The 17,272-nt window shown below is 41.7% G+C and overlaps 2 protein-coding genes and 3 non-coding genes across 8 annotated transcripts in view; 2 read left to right on the top strand and 3 right to left on the bottom strand.

Moving 5' to 3' along the window:
* LOC127644551 (gastrula zinc finger protein XlCGF57.1-like) overlaps window positions 1-17,272 on the bottom strand; it is a 532,867-nt gene that overhangs the window by 90,945 nt on the left and 424,650 nt on the right. The window lies entirely within an intron of this gene.
* LOC127644549 (uncharacterized) lies at window positions 527-16,659 on the bottom strand. 3 transcript variants are annotated; one of them, XM_052127757.1, is made up of 2 exons: window positions 14,948-16,659; window positions 527-780 (listed from the first exon to the last, which is right to left on the bottom strand). In XM_052127757.1, exon 1 carries the CDS (start codon window positions 16,554-16,556, stop codon window positions 15,141-15,143), a length of 1,416 nt encoding a protein of 471 aa, XP_051983717.1. In that variant the 5' UTR covers window positions 16,557-16,659; the 3' UTR covers window positions 527-780; window positions 14,948-15,140. The 3 variants fall into 3 exon arrangements, with proteins under 3 accessions (XP_051983717.1, XP_051983715.1, XP_051983716.1); XM_052127755.1 differs by lacking the exon at window positions 527-780 and adding an exon at window positions 11,468-12,085; XM_052127756.1 differs by lacking the exon at window positions 527-780 and adding an exon at window positions 14,425-14,686.
* LOC127645851 (U5 spliceosomal RNA) lies at window positions 10,973-11,087 on the top strand. The gene has a single exon (XR_007970820.1). It is a non-coding gene; the product is annotated as a U5 spliceosomal RNA (small nuclear RNA).
* trnad-guc (transfer RNA aspartic acid (anticodon GUC)) lies at window positions 12,667-12,738 on the bottom strand. Its single transcript has one exon. It is a non-coding gene; the product is annotated as a tRNA-Asp (tRNA).
* LOC127645857 (U5 spliceosomal RNA) lies at window positions 13,578-13,692 on the top strand. The gene has a single exon (XR_007970825.1). It is a non-coding gene; the product is annotated as a U5 spliceosomal RNA (small nuclear RNA).

Genomic DNA, 17,272 nt, shown 5'->3' with positions numbered 1-17,272 from the left:
GTTCAAGATGTTGTTATAATGAAATGGCTCATTGATCCAAGATGTTTAGTGTTAGGGGTATAACAGTTATGACCCGGATCAGATAAGGAGAAAGAAAAACCAGGAGTCAAGAAGTTCAATCAAAGAATCCAAAATTTACTGAAGAATAGTTTGCAGTGAAATTGGTAATAGCCAGCGGCAAAGTCTCACGAGGATATCGAAAGCTAACTCAATACCTTACACAAATTTTTACATCAATTATACCATTTGCAATGACGTATATTCTATTATTTAACTCCTGATTGGCTAACAGAGCATAAAGTCACAACATATAGATAGCTATAGCACATCAACATTAATCAGCGCAATTGTCGTCCTGGATCGAGATTTACATCTGAAGTGACCTCGCAGATGGTCTCGGGCGTCTTCCAGTCTGCCTGCTGTGTCTCCCTGGGTAGAAGGTCAATACGCACACTACGAAACACTGACGAATGACAGTGTTTCTCTGCGCACTAAGGGAACCAGAGCACACATTTATCAGGTCATTTTAACCAAAACAGTGAGATAAGAAATATTCACCCCTCAGGCAAAGGAGAGAAATAACATGCATTCCTTCCCTTAAAGAAATAATAAGAGAAAATTTACACTTCTACTTATTCAAGTGCTATTACATAGAATTTTAAATCATATAATTAGTCATGGACAGGTAAAGATCAAAACACAGAATCCATCTGGGACATCTATGTAACATTCTCCCCTGCCCCCTCTCATCTCAAGCTTATTCCCAAAACGACCTTCAACCTGCGGGCAGGACAGAGAGAGAAAGGCTTCTGAGAAATGTGCAGGAAAGGAAAAATTAACTCTTAACACACATATGATTCAGAGTATATTTCAGTTATGCATAAGGAAATAAAAATTGATTATATGATCATGCATATAGTTAATTCATCATTTTATTAAAGAAGTTAAGCAACAGAATATAGATAGATATTGATATAAAAGGATATATATATATATATATATGTATTGATATATCTGAAGAGACAAGGGATTTCTACCCTCACCCTTCAGTCCCCCGTTTTAGACCAATGTGGGGTCCAATACCGCCACGTCTGGTCTACCAAGTGAGGTCACTACGGAAGGTGGAGTGGTAACGCATGCTTCCCTGACGGGTCACACTTGTCTCTTCGCCTCATTGCGGACATGCTGGATACTAAAAATTCCCAGTCCCCACGCAAAGGCTCTCCCCCCTTCCACTCACAACAGGGCATTGATGTTATCCTTCTTAAGTTTCTCTTCCAAGCGTGTCATCAGTTTTCTCAGTCGTTTCTCCTCCTCGGAAGGGTTCAAGTTACTGCAAGCAGACCTGCATACATAAGAAAAACAGAAACGAACACACATGCACACACACAGACAGAGGACACCCACTCCCAAAAGAGCTCCGAAAGCATATAACACATATTTAACAGCTCCCATGACCAAATCCTCTGACGCAGCCACAAACTCCTCCCAGGCTTCCTCCACATATTCCTCCACTGTTTCCGTCATGTCAGTAAATATTGCTCCTACCGAAAAAGCCAAAACCAATGCTACTGCTATAGCAGACGGAGGTTCCGAATCAGTATACCATGGAGTGACCTTAGATTTAAGCAACAAAGAATTCAAATACTCATAACCTGCAAATGGATCATTAGTTTTTATCTGTTCCAGAAATGCAGTGATAAATTTCTGCCGAGCTGTTTGCGCCTTCAACCGAGGAAAATATTCAGTCTTCTGCTTCAACTCTGCAACACAAAGAGACAGCTCTGCTTCGTTAGCTTTCTTACTCTTATCAACTGGACGCCATGCAGGACCCATGGGGTGTGTCAACCTGTGTTTAGCACAGTCCTTTGATGGAGTCTTAGACTCTAGATCTCTGATTTCCTGTAATGAAGGAATTGGACTCAGAAATTGTCTAAATTGTTTTGCCCTGTCAAACCACTCATCTCCAATAGCTACATCGGACAACTGAGGCCACATCCTCACTTGAAATGATTTATAATTGTCCCACAACAGCTCCTCATACTTTAAAGGTACCAGACTAGTCTTTGCTCGAGTATACACTATTTCAATATTCAGTTTAAACACTTGCAAATGCATCCATGCTATCACATTATAAGCCATCGATGTAGGACTATAACATTTATCTTCAAGGTAATCATGCAAGTGATCCATGTTGAAAACAGTTTTGTTAGCAAGGTTCCTAGCAAACTCATACTGGTGTAACACATCAGAAAAACTAGCCCAAGTGTAACCTGACTTAACAAAAGAAGCATTACACACCTCCCAGGGTATCTCCATCATCTTCACACCGGTGAGCTTCTCAGAAATTTCTCTACATTTATCAACATCTCCAGGAGGAAACATCTTAACAGACCACTTTTGAATTTCTTTACCTAAACAACGCTCAACATGTGCAGTCTCCTTCCAAGGGTCATCGAATCTAGTGTACCTGGGCCAAGAGAGGGACAAAGCATTAATAGCAGGCAAACCATTTTGACTGCCATTCAGATCGAACTTGTCCTTGTCAGTTTTATCTATCCGTCCTAACCTATCACAAACTGCACCGTAAGCCCTATTAGCGTCCCATCGGATCATGTGGCATGTAGTTGGGACTAACACTCCCCATCTCATCAAATCCTTATCATTTATTGCGGTTTGATACTCATCAGACCCAGGTTCTTCTCTAATCACAATATTGCTATATATATAGCTTAGAGCTACATCTTTAACTACTTTGTTGTAACCAAGTACATTCTTAGCTTTGGGAAGATAGTATGACATGATGTGGCGAGGATCAGGAGCACTTGGGTAGAAAGGAAGTTTCACTGCTTTTCCACCTAAAATCATGTGGGAGTCATCCACATCTGCTACCTGACGCCTCCTTCGTTCTGCTCTACTCTCACCTTTTCTAGACTTTAACAAATATCGATTAACCATATCCATTCAGTATAGAGCATGCACTCATGTTTTCACGAGCTATGTGGTCAGGGATCCAGCTCATTGAACTGAAATCTCCTTCAAACAGGTCAACGCCTCCACTCCTCATCCACCGACCTTTCTGCATAATGAGGGTAGTATCGGGATAATTTGGGGAGTGACCAAGCCAATAGGTCACTGTCTCATTTCCGTCCAAACGATAACAACGATCATTTACCTTTTGGTACATAGTCGAATTAAATTTAGACCCTCAGTTGAATTTAGACATGGGTATTGTACCCATGATGGACGGTTATCGATCTCCTCGCAATCCCAATGAGTTGAAAACGCATGGAATCTCCCTGTCCAAATTGAAATTTGAATCCACATCAAAAATGATAAAGCGATCAGAATTAAAAATACCAACGAGAGCGGAAGTACCAATCGGATGAAAGCTCGTTTCACTTTCAGTCGTCTCTCACTACGCACTTCTTGAAGAATTAGCAGCTTCAGTATGTCGTCGGATTCAGCCATCTGTAATGATAAAACATTTGTTCTAGAATTCTAGAATTTTAACATACACGACAGACATTTAATGATCCCGTGGTAGTAAGTTGTTACACTTTTCAAGTGGTTTCACCTGTGACCAATGTCTCCATACTGTACTCCAAAACACCCCTGTCCAGTAGAACAGAGGTGTTAGTGGTCAATACCACCTGATAAGGCCCATCAAATTTCGGACCTAAGGGGAAACTATCTCCGCTGTAACATTACATTGTCAACTATTTCAGGCAAAGCAGGCATGTCTTTTTGCTCAAAATTATCTCGATCTGCTTGTCGTGTGCTAACACTAACCCGTGTGTCTCGTAGACTGTCATCCAAAGCTTTCAGATAATTTTGTAAAGCGTCTTCCAAAGGCCCGGATGGTCCCTCATGTTGCAAGGGGGCATCCCAGGGCAGCCGCATGTAGCGACCTGTCATTACCTCAAAAGGGCTGAGCTGTGTAGTCTTGTTAGGACTGGCTCTCATGCTTAACAAAATCGCTGGGACCGCCGCATGCCACCCTTTCCCCCACTCCAACAATCTCTTTCTCAATGAAGTTTTAAGCGTACGATTAGTGCGTTCAATAGATCCGCTAGATTGGGGCCTAAATGGAATGTGAAAGTGTTGCCTCACCCCATCAACTTCATGACATTTTTCATCACCTTACCAGTAAAATGTGTACCCTGATCTGAATCAATTTGTAAGGGCAAACCCCATCTTGGGAAAACTTCATTCAACATAATCTTGGCGGTTGCATCTGCGGTGCAGTTTCTCAGTGGAAATGCCTCAACCCATCTGGAAAACAGATCAACAATCATTAGAATGTATGTAAAACCTCCACTAGGGGCAGTGGACCTATGAAATCAATTTGGAGGTGTGTCCATGGCCCTTGAGGTCGAGGGGCATGTCCTAAGGGAATTTTCAGCTTAGAAGAAGAATTAACCTTAAGGCATACTAGACATCTCTTACAAAAATCATTGCAAGAAGCCCTCAGTCGTGGCCACCACCAGGTTTTGGAAATCATTGCATGTAGTTTTTCAGGACCTGCATGTGCCAAACCATGATACAAAGACATTAGTTCAGTTCTAGCAGAAACAGGACAAACAAAACGCTTATTAAATTTCCACAGTCCTTCTGCATTTTTCTGAGCTCCTAATTTTGTCCATTGTTCTATCTCTTCAGGGTCATCCTCATCATAGAGTTTAAAAATGTCTCTGGGGGTCTCACTCTCCTGAGGAGCAAGAGCCATAACACTCACACAAGTCTCAGTCCGTGTTGCAGCCTCTCTGGCAGCTGTGTCAGCAGCTCGGTTTCCTCGCGGCCTCAGGAGATTTGTCCGTTGCATGTCCAGTGACTTTGATAACTGCTCCTGTTGCAGGAAGATCACAGGCATTCATAAGTTCTTTTACCTGCTGTTGATGAGAGATCGGCAGACCGGCACTGGTTAGAAATCCTCTGCGTCTCCACACAGGGCCGAAGTCATGAACAGCACCATATGCATAACGGCTGTCAGTGTAAACATTGACTCGTTTCCCTGGCCATACTGCAATGCTTGTGTCAATGCGACCAGCTCGGCCACTTGAGCCCCTCCTCCTGAAAGAGAACCACATTCAACAGTTTCACCATGTTCATTTACAACAGCCCAGCCAGTGAAGCGTTTTCCTGTTCATGAAAGCTGGAACCATCCACGAACAGCTTCATGGCATCGGAAAGTGGTTCAGATTGAAGAGGGCTCTGACTGTCCGTCTCGATCAGTCAGGCACAGTTGTGTGCAGTTCCTTCTTCTGGAAGTAAGGAGGCAGGGTTGATAGCAGTTTCTATGTCAATATTTATATCCACATTTTTACTCAAGAGAGTGGTCTCCCATTTAGCTCGTCTTTGATTAGAGATAGAGCCTAAACGAGTGTTTGTTAACAGTTTCAAAATCTGGTGTCTAGTGTGCAGTATCACCTTCTGATGAGTCACAATGTCCTCTGTAACCTTTACAGCCCATTCTGCACAGTCGCATATCAACAGGCACGGATGCTGTCCTGCCATTGAAACAGGAATAGGAGCAGAATAATATCCTACCATCCCATAGGAGTTTCTTCCTGGAACCCTTTGACCCAGGGCCGCTGAATAGGATCGAGTTCCCACCCATGTCCATAGATGGAACGGCCTGCTGGCATCGGCATGACGTAATGCTGGGGAGGAAGCAAGAGTTTCTTTGATACTCACAAACGCCTCCTCCATCTCCTCAGTCCAGTCGATCAGCTCTGCTCCAGGTTTTCCTCCTTTCAGCCTCTGTGAGTGGTTTAGAAAGTTCAGTGTATTCAGAAACATACTGGCGACAGTAATTCAAAAGACCCATTACTTGCCTTAGACCAGTAACCGTGTTTGGTTTTGGAAGTTCAATGATAGCTTTAACTCGTTCAGGAGTGATGCGTCTGCCGTGCACACCCACAATTTGCCCCAAATACGTCACTTCAGGCAGTGCTAGTTGTGCCTTCTTCAAGTTAATTTTGAATCCCCGCTTTGGAGGGCATTCAAAACAGTCTGTACAGCAGTCAAATGTTTGAACTTGGTTGGACTAGCAATTAAAATGTCATCCACATATTGTAGGACAACAGATCCGTCACACTCAATTTGTTTTCTTACCGGATCGATGAAGGATGCTAGTGCCTGGTGAAACAATGTGTGCAGAAACCTTGTGGCAAACGACTCCATGTCCATTGGCGACCCCTGCTGGTGAAAGCAAATCTGCCTTGGTCCTCCTTGGCTAGGGACAAGTCCAAAAACCGTTAGAAATGTCTAAAGCAGTAAAAAGACAATGTTCAGATCCTATCTCATGTAGGATAGTTGTGGGGTTGGCCACCAGAGGGTGCATTTTCTCAGACACTGAATTCAGAGAAGTGTAATCAATGGTCAAACGCCAGCTCCCATCTGGCTTTTTTCAAAGGATATTGTCTTCTGGCTTCATGCAAAGGACCTGGGATGCTCAGTGGCTGAATCTGTGCTAAACCACAATCATATTTATCTTTTGCCCATACATCAGGGAATTTGGAAATTATAAACTTCCACTCAGAGCGAGTCTCAGTTAGACTAACAGATCCTGCCACTGCACATTTTCAGCTCATGGTGGGGGCCACTCTGAGATAAGCTGAATTGTTTCATTGCAGCCAAGCACCCACAGAGAATAATAAAGAGAAATAAACTCAAAATGCCTCCAGTCAATATTCATAATTAAAGAAACAATGAGCCAAATTGTTAAATCTGCACTTATCATCTGCAAAGTATGCAATACAGTGGCTATTTACACAGTGTTAGAAGTGATCTCAAGATCGAGATCTGTAATTGATACAGTCGCGCCTGTGTCAATCAAAATAAGGCATCCTTCACACTCATCATCGGCTAGCTGGAATACAAAATGAAATGTTAAGAAGCTTGCTAGAGACTGATCACCTCAGACCATATTCATCTTCATAAATGCTCCTATACTTTTGCTGTGTTTCACGCCTGCATTTATTTAGCCCAATCTGTTGCTTTAATGCATTCTCTCACACAGGGGCCCACATCTGCTCACAGCAGACCACATTCAGTTTCATTGTGTTTTTTTTTCAATGAAAGTGAATGGTGACTGAGACTGAACGCTCTTTGGCCTTGATCACTGATAAAGTGTCTCAGTGTTCCCTGCTATCAAAATAGAACTGCATTTGTTTTTCTGTCAGGCAAGCTGAGCACACACACACATTTTCTACCCAGAAAATCTTCAAAAATTTCACCCTCTCATTTTCTGTGATTTTTTTTTTGTTTACCACTTCGACAATGTCTAGCAATGTGGCCCTCTCTGTTACAATTCCTGCATCTGGCAACAGGCTTGGTACAATCTCTAGAGGTATGACCTCTCTCGTCACAATTATAGCAGGTTATGTTATTGCGGGGACTCATTTCCACTTCCACTGACAGTTATAAGGTGGGGGCGTGAAACAGCCACATTCAACAATCTGCGCGCCTCAGCATATGGCCCATCGTTCTGATTATCAGTATGATCAACAGCGCTGAAAGCAGCCGCTGCCTGAGCAGTCTGAGAAGGGAAGGTGGGGGCCAAGGGAGGACGGAGAACTGTCTCAACTTTCACAGCACTTTCTGCTTTTTCACAAACAGCCTCAAAACCCTTACTCAAACTACACAAATCACAGCCGACTTCCTGCCCAATCATTTTTGCCACTCTATCACGCTGGGCAATCAAACTAGACCATCCGTCCATCACATTTGGAATTGCCTTTTCATGGTTTAACGGTATACCACCCAGTTTACAAATCCATGAATAGGCAAACACGGATAGATATTTAGCCCTATCAGCGTCTTTTTCGTTCTGCAGCCAGTCAATCTGCTGCATGACGTTCCAATCAGAATCAAACCCCTGACTGACCATTTTCTTAATGAGTTGTGCATATTTCTTTGATCTGAGCTCGTCAGAGCAGAGCTGTTTACAGCGTGTGCCCTGCTCGTTTTGGTCAGAACTACTCATAAAATTCCCTTTATCAGACATTTTTCTTGGTCATAGTTGAAAATCACTACCGAAAAGATTTTAGCAGCAAATATTTTACGTGGATAAATTAACTATAGCAGCAACAATACTGGATTTCTACCAATTTCACCACAAAGTATTCTTCAAAAACATCCTGGTCACCTATACTGATCCATACCAATTAGGGTCACCATTTATTTACTTACTTGGGACCGCTCCTGATGCATCCCTGGCAAAACAATCCCTATTGTATTTTATTTTATTTTATAACTAATATCTGAATCCCTAACTGCCTGATTCACTAAGCTCGGGGTACCCCTATCTGAGTTGGAAGAGACTGAGCAGGTTTACGGTGCCACTGGACCTCTCGTCCAGGGACGCACTCTGCCGGGGTGGTGCTTCACCCATGCCCACCTGGGCCCCCTCACAGAGCACGTTTCCCTTGCGCTGTTTGCTGTTGCCACTTAAACAGCACTCTCAGCGACTTCACTTGCGCTGTTTGCTGTTGCCACTTAAACAGCACTCTCAGCGACTTCACTTGCGCTGTTTGCTGTTGCCACTTAAACAGCACTCTCAGCGACTTCTTATACTCTCAATAGTATAATTAAATTACTCTTCACACGCCTCGTCGGAGTGAAGCTCTCCGCTCCCCTTCAAAATCTCTTCCAGTCAGACAGCCCTAATAATTAATAAAAAGCTTCCTACCTTGTTTGCTGATTTGCCAGAGATGTCACCACGGAGTGATTGCCCGCATCCTCCACCAAACTGTTAGGGGTATAACAGTTATGACCCGGATCAGATAAGGAGAAAGAAAACCAGGAGTCAAGAAGTTCAATCAAAGAATCCAAAATTTACTGAAGAATAGTTTGCAGTGAAATTGGTACAGCCAGCGGCAAAGTCTCACGAGGAGATCGAAAGCTGACTCAATACCTTACACAAAATTTTACATCAATTATACCATTTGCAATGACGTATATTCTATTATTTAACTCCTGATTGGCTAACAGAGCATAAAGTCACAACATATAGATAGCTATAGCACATCAACATTAATCAGCGCAATTGTCGTCCTGGATCGAGATTTACATCTGAAGTGACCTCGCAGATGGTCTCGGGCGTCTTCCAGTCTGCCTGCTGTGTCTCCCTGGGTAGAAGGTCAATACGCATACACGAAACACTGACGGATGACAGTGTTTCTCTGCGACTAAGGGAACCAGAGCACACATTTATCAGGTCATTTTAACCAAAACAGTGAGATAAGAAATATTCACCCCTCAGGCAAAGGAGAGAAATAACATGCATTTCTTCCCTTAAAGAAATAATAAGAGAAAATTTACACTTCTACTTATTCAAGTGCTATTACATATGTAAATTTTAAATCATATAATTAGTCATGGACAGGTAAAGATCAAAACACAGAATCCATCTGGGACATCTATGTAACATTCTCCCCTGCCCCCTCTCATCTCAAGCTTATTCCCAAAACGACCTTCAACCTGCGGGCAGGACAGAGAGAGAAAGGCTTCTGAGAAATGTGCAGGAAAGGAAAAATTAACTCTTAACACACATATGATTCAGAGTATATTTCAGTTATGCATAAGGAAATAAAAATTGATTATATGATCATGCATATAGTTAATTCATCATTTTATTAAAGAAGTTAAGCAACAGAATATAGATAGATATTGATATAAAAGGATATATATATATGTATTGATATATCTGAAGAGACAAGGGATTTCGACCCTCACCCTTCATTAGCAACCCAAAAATGACACTACCCATCAGGGAAGACAATCCAGGTCTAACGCGTAACAGGCCAAGATACAGTCCACTAGACCAACGAGGAAGTGCCTCTGAATCGTGGCCCCTGAGCCGATTGCCAGTTTGTGCAAAACCTGCCTGTTCACAAGAATAGTATTGCTTACAATATGAGAAACACTTTAAAGAAACACGCACTTGTGCAAAGTAGTGTTTGGCAACCAGGGGAAACATCGCGAATGGCGCTTAAAGGTGCAAACACACCACTCAATTAGAATTGACAAGTTATTGTTCGGAAGCCCTAAACGGCAAACTCCCGTCGGGAATCGAACCCGGTCTTCCGCGTGACAGGCGGAGATACTGTCCACTATACTAACGAGGAACAGCGTGCCAACTGTGCTTCCAGTCATGGTGCCAAGTTGGGCAAACAGCATCTCCATATCTAGGATATGTAATGACTTTACAAAATTCAATCACATGAAGGTTCAAGGAGTATGATGCATTTTCATCAATTCAACAAAGAATTAAAACAATAGCATGCACTGTTTTCTTCTGTGCTAAAGGCCTTGGATGTTTATTAGAGTAGGGTGAAAAACAGGGTTTTGGTGAGTCATATCAGATCGCAATCAATGGTGTGTTGACACCTTTATTCTTTCTTTGTTCCTGAAAACTACTGTGATTCACACTGAATCACATTGTCACATGTTACTAGCCTGTGCCCTGAAAAGACTGAGTGGAAATGTTTCTTACTCACACCTGAGAGATGCCCATGGAAGAAATCCACATGATGTATATCAGTGTAAAGGATGTTTTGGTTCTGTGCTGTGTGGGCCATGCCCTTTTCCATATAAATGTTCTATGTCTTACTCTTCAGAACAAATGGCAATGATATTAATGTCACAACATGTTTGCACAAAGCACAACTTTCTTGTTTTACCTCAACACCTTACTCCAGAATTACCCTATCAAACGTTGTAATGAAGTCAACTAATATGTGTTATGCTTTCCATTAGGGGATTTTACTTGAACTCAGCTTCAGTGAGATTCTCTTTAGATTGGGATTGTTTTAATTTTTAGAGGGAAAAGGTATTACCTTAAATGCTCCCAATTGGAATGGTCCACTGAGAAAAAGCAATCCAGGAGGAACCTGCACCAGAGGTTACCCTTGTTGATTATTATGGCACAGTAGTGTTAGGGTACTGGCCCAAAGGCTATGGCTCACAGCTCGAGTTTCTCTTCATTGCGTATAAATCTTTCGCCTTTTACTAAAGATTTCCGTGGAGGGGAGCCTTTGCGAGTTTCCTGTATTTTTGGGAGCTCTGCTGCTAGCGGAGCTACACGAGTTTGGTAAAAGCAGCATACATTTAAACATGGGATTGCAAGGCAGAGTGCTCTATGGGATCTGCAAGCAGGTCATTGGAATAGCATGTGGAGTAACCTCATATTTGGGCTTTTATTTGATCTTGACAAAAGGGGATACTTGTTCTTCAGATAAAGCATGATCAATACTAATTTTTTTTTGTTTGGAGTTGGGTAACTCCATTGCATTTGGTTCAAGATGTTGTTATAATGAAATGGCTCATTGATCCAAGATGTTTAGTGTTAGGGGTATAACAGTTATGACCCGGATCAGATAAGGAGAAAGAAAAACCAGGAGTCAAGAAGTTCAATCAAAGAATCCAAAATTTACTGAAGAATAGTTTGCAGTGAAATTGGTACAGCCAGCGGCAAAGTCTCACGAGGAGATCGAAAGCTAACTCAATACCTTACACAAAATTTTACATCAATTATACCATTTGCAATGACGTATATTCTATTATTTAACTCCTGATTGGCTAACAGAGCATAAAGTCACAACATATAGATAGCTATAGCACATCAACATTAATCAGCGCAATTGTCGTCCTGGATCGAGATTTACATCTGAAGTGACCTCGCAGATGGTCTCGGGCGTCTTCCAGTCTGCCTGCTGTGTCTCCCTGGGTAGAAGGTCAATACGCACACACGAAACACTGACGAATGACAGTGTTTCTCTGCGCACAAGGGAACCAGAGCACACATTTATCAGGTCATTTTAACCAAAACAGTGAGATAAGAAATATTCACCCCTCAGGCAAAGGAGAGAAATAACATGCATTCCTTCCCTTAAAGAAATAATAAGAGAAAATTTACACTTCTACTTATTCAAGTGCTATTACATATTTTAAATTTTAAATCATATAATTAGTCATGGACAGGTAAAGATCAAAACACAGAATCCATCTGGGACATCTATGTAACATTCTCCCCCTGCCCCCCTCTCATCTCAAGCTTATTCCCAAAACGACCTTCAACCTGCGGGCAGGACAGAGAGAGAAAGGCTTCTGAGAAATGTGCAGGAAAGGAAAAATTAACTCTTAACACACATATGATTCAGAGTATATTTCAGTTATGCATAAGGAAATAAAAATTGATTATATGATCATGCATATAGTTAATTCATCATTTTATTAAAGAAGTTAAGCAACAGAATATAGATAGATATTGATATAAAAGGATATATATATATATGTATTGATATATCTGAAGAGACAAGGGATTTCGACCCTCACCCTTCATTAGCAACCCCAAAAATGACACTACCCATCAGGGAAGACAATCCAGGTCTAACGCGTAACAGGCCAAGACACAGTCCACTAGACCAATGAGGAAGTGCCTCTGAATCGTGGCCCCTGAGCCGATTGCCAGTTTGTGCAAAACCTGCCTGTTCACAAGAATAGTATTGCTTACAATATGAGAAACACTTTAAAGAAACACGCACTTGTGCAAAGTAGTGTTTGGCAACCAGGGAAACATCGCGAATGGCGCTTAAAGGTGCAAACACACCACTCAATTAGAATTGACAAGTTATTGTTCGGAAGCCCTAAAACGGCAAACTCCCCGTCGGGGAATCGAACCCCGGTCTTCCGCGTGACAGGCGGAGATACTGTCCACTATACTAACGAGGAACGGCGTGCCAATTTGCTTCCAGTCATGGTGCCAAGTTGGGCAAACAGCATCTCCATATCTAGGATATGTAATGACTTTACAAAATTCAATCACATGAAGGTTCAAGGAGTATGATGCATTTTCATCAATTCAACAAAGAATTAAAACAATAGCATGCACTGTTTTCTTCTGTGCTAAAGGCCTTGGATGTTTATTAGAGTAGGGTGAAAAACAGGGTTTTGGTGAGTCATATCAGATCGCAATCAATGGTGTGTTGACACCTTTATTCTTTCTTTGTTCCTGAAAACTACTGTGATTCACACTGAATCACATTGTCTCATGTTACTAGCCTGTGCCCTGAAAAGACTGAGTGGAAATGTTTCTTACTCACACCTGAGAGATGCCCATGGAAGAAATCCACATGATGTATATCAGTGTAAAGGATGTTTTGGTTCTGTGCTGTGTGGGCCATGCCCTTTTCCATATAAATGTTCTATGTCTTACTCTTCAGAACAAATGGCAATGATATTAATGTCACAACATGTTTGCACAAAGCACAACTTTCTTGTTTTACCTCAACACCTTACTCCAGAATTACCCTATCAAACGTTGTAATGAAGTCAACTAATATGTGTTATGCTTTCCATTTGGGGCATTATTACTTGAACTCAGCTTCAGTGAGATTCTCTTTAGATTGGGATTGTTTTAATTTTTAGAGGGAAAGGTATTACCTTAAATGCTCCCAATTGGAATGGTCCACTGAGAAAAAGCAATCCAGGAGGAACCTGCACCAGAGGTTACCCTTGTTGATTATTATGGCACAGTAGTGTTAGGGTACTGGCCCAAAGGCTATGGCTCACAGCTCGAGTTTCTCTTCATTGCATATAAATCTTTCGCCTTTTACTAAAGATTTCCGTGGAGGGTAACCTTTGCGAGTTTCCTGTATTTTTGGGAGCTCTGCTGCTAGCGGAGCTACACGAGTTTGGTAAAAGCAGCATACATTTAAACATGGGATTGCAAGGCAGAGTGCTCTATGGGATCTGCAAGCAGGTCATTGGAATAGCATGTGGAGTAACCTCATATTTGGGCCTTTATTTGATCTTGACAAAAGGGGATACTTGTTCTTCAGATAAAGCATGATCAATACTAATTTTGTTTTTGTTTGGAGTTGGGTAACTCCATTGCATTTGGTTCAAGATGTTGTTATAATGAAATGGCTCATTGATCCAAGATGTTTAGTGTTAGGGGTATAACAGTTATGACCCGGATCAGATAAGGAGAAAGAAAAACCAGGAGTCAAGAAGTTCAATCAAAGAATCCAAAATTTACTGATGAATAGTTTGCAGTGAAATTGGTAATAGCCAGCGGCAAAGTCTCACGAGGAGATCGAAAGCTAACTCAATACCTTACACAAATTTTTACATCAATTATACCATTTGCAATGACGTATATTCTATTATTTAACTCCTGATTGGCTAACAGAGCATAAAGTCACAACATATAGATAGCTATAGCACATCAACATTAATCAGCGCAATTGTCGTCCTGGATCGAGATTTACATCTGAAGTGACCTCGCAGATGGTCTCGGCGTCTTCCAGTCTGCCTGCTGTGTCTCCCTGGGTAGAAGGTCAATACGCACACACGAAACACTGACGAATGACAGTGTTTCTCTCTGCACTAAGGGAACCAGAGCACACATTTATCAGGTCATTTTAACCAAAACAGTGAGATAAGAAATATTCACCCCTCAGGCAAAGGAGAGAAATAACATGCATTCCTTCCCTTAAAGAAATAATAAGAGAAAATTTACACTTCTACTTATTCAAGTGCTATTACATAGAATTTTAAATCATATAATTAGTCATGGACAGGTAAAGATCAAAACACAGAATCCATCTGGGACATCTATGTAACATTCTCCCCTGCCCCCTCTCATCTCAAGCTTATTCCCAAAACGACCTTCAACCTGCGGGCAGGACAGAGAGAGAAAGGCTTCTGAGAAATGTGCAGGAAAGGAAAAATTAACTCTTAACACACATATGATTCAGAGTATATTTCAGTTATGCATAAGGAAATAAAAATTGATTATATGATCATGCATATAGTTAATTCATCATTTTATTAAAGAAGTTAAGCAACAGAATATAGATAGATATTGATATAAAAGGATATATATATATATATATGTATTGATATATCTGAAGAGACAAGGGATTTCGACCCTCACCCTTCAGTCCCCCGTTTTAGACCAATGTGGGGTCCAATACCGCCACGTCTGGTCTACCAAGTGAGGTCACTACGGAAGGTGGAGTGGTAACGCATGCTTCCCTGACGGGTCACACTTGTCTCTTCGCCTCATTGCGGACATGCTGGATACTAAAAATTCCCAGTCCCCACGCAAAGGCTCTCCCCCCTTCCACTCACAACAGGGCATTGATGTTATCCTTCTTAAGTTTCTCTTCCAAGCGTGTCGTCAGTTTTCTCAGTCGTTTCTCCTCCTCGGAAGGGTTCAAGTTACTGCAAGCAGACCTGCATACATAAGAAAAACAGAAACGAACACACATGCACACACACAGACAGAGGACACCCACTCCCAAAAGAGCTCCGAAAGCATATAACACATATTTAACAGCTCCCATGACCAAATCCTCTGACGCAGCCACAAACTCCTCCCAGGCTTCCTCCACATATTCCTCCACTGTTTCCGTCATGTCAGTAAATATTGCTCCTACCGAAAAAGCCAAAACCAATGCTACTGCTATAGCAGACGGAGGTTCCGAATCAGTATACCATGGAGTGACCTTAGATTTAAGCAACAAAGAATTCAAATACTCATAACCTGCAAATGGATCATTAGTTTTTATCTGTTCCAGAAATGCAGTGATAAATTTCTGCCGAGCTGTTTGCGCCTTCAACCGAGGAAAATATTCAGTCTTCTGCTTCAACTCTGCAACACAAAGAGACAGCTCTGCTTCGTTAGCTTTCTTACTCTTATCAACTGGACGCCATGCAGGACCCATGGGGTGTGTCAACCTGTGTTTAGCACAGTCCTTTGATGGAGTCTTAGACTCTAGATCTCTGATTTCCTGTAATGAAGGAATTGGACTCAGAAATTGTCTAAATTGTTTTGCCCTGTCAAACCACTCATCTCCAATAGCTACATCGGACAACTGAGGCCACATCCTCACTTGAAATGATTTATAATTGTCCCACAACAGCTCCTCATACTTTAAAGGTACCAGACTAGTCTTTGCTCGAGTATACACTATTTCAATATTCAGTTTAAACACTTGCAAATGCATCCATGCTGTCACATTATAAGCCATCGATGTAGGACTATAACATTTATCTTCAAGGTAATCATGCAAGTGATCCATGTTGAAAACAGTTTTGTTAGCAAGGTTCCTAGCAAACTCATACTGGTGTAACACATCAGAAAAACTAGCCCAAGTGTAACCTGACTTAACAAAAGAAGCATTACACACCTCCCAGGGTATCTCCATCATCTTCACACCGGTGAGCTTCTCAGAAATTTCTCTACATTTATCAACATCTCCAGGAGGAAACATCTTAACAGACCACTTTTGAATTTCTTTACCTAAACAACGCTCAACATGTGCAGTCTCCTTCCAAGGGTCATCGAATCTAGTGTACCTGGGCCAAGAGAGGGACAAAGCATTAATAGCAGGCAAACCATTTTGACTGCCATTCAGATCGAACTTGTCCTTGTCAGTTTTATCTATCCGTCCTAACCTATCACAAACTGCACCGTAAGCCCTATTAGCGTCCCATCGGATCATGTGGCATGTAGTTGGGACTAACACTCCCCATCTCATCAAATCCTTATCATTTATTGCGGTTTGATACTCATCAGACCCAGGTTCTTCTCTAATCACAATATTGCTATATATATAGCTTAGAGCTACATCTTTAACTACTTTGTTGTAACCAAGTACATTCTTAGCTTTGGGAAGATAGTATGACATGATGTGGCGAGGATCAGGAGCACTTGGGTAGAACGGAAGTTTCACTGCTTTTCCACCTAAAATCATGTGGGAGTCATCCACATCTGCTACCTGACGCCTCCTTCGTTCTGCTCTACTCTCACCTTTTCTAGACTTTAACAAATATCGATTAACCATATCCATTCAGTATAGAGCATGCACTCATGTTTTCACGAGCTATGTGGTCAGGGATCCAGCTCATTGAACTGAAATCTCCTTCAAACAGGTCAACGCCTCCACTCCTCATCCACCGACCTTTCTGCATAATGAGGGTAGTATCGGGATAATTTGGGGAGTGACCAAGCCAATAGGTCACTGTCTCATTTCCGTCCAAACGATAACAACGATCATTTACCTTTTGGTACATAGTCGAATTAAATTTAGACCCTCAGTTGAATTTAGACATGGGTATTGTACCCATGATGGACGGTTATCGATCTCCTCGCAATCCCAATGAGTTGAAAACGCATGGAATCTCCCTGTCCAAATTGAAATTTGAATCCACATCAAAAATGATAAAGCGATCAGAATTAAAAATACCAACGAGA

This window comes from Xyrauchen texanus, chromosome 6 (assembly GCF_025860055.1).
Source record: "Xyrauchen texanus isolate HMW12.3.18 chromosome 6, RBS_HiC_50CHRs, whole genome shotgun sequence".
Taxonomy (NCBI): domain Eukaryota; kingdom Metazoa; phylum Chordata; class Actinopteri; order Cypriniformes; family Catostomidae; genus Xyrauchen; species Xyrauchen texanus.
This window is presented reverse-complemented; position numbering and strand designations above follow the sequence as displayed.

Excerpts from the sequence above, each read along its gene's own strand:
- LOC127644549 (XM_052127757.1), bottom strand. The coding sequence starts at position 16,556 with ATGAGATGGGGAGTGTTAGTCCCAACTACATGCCACATGATCCGATGG.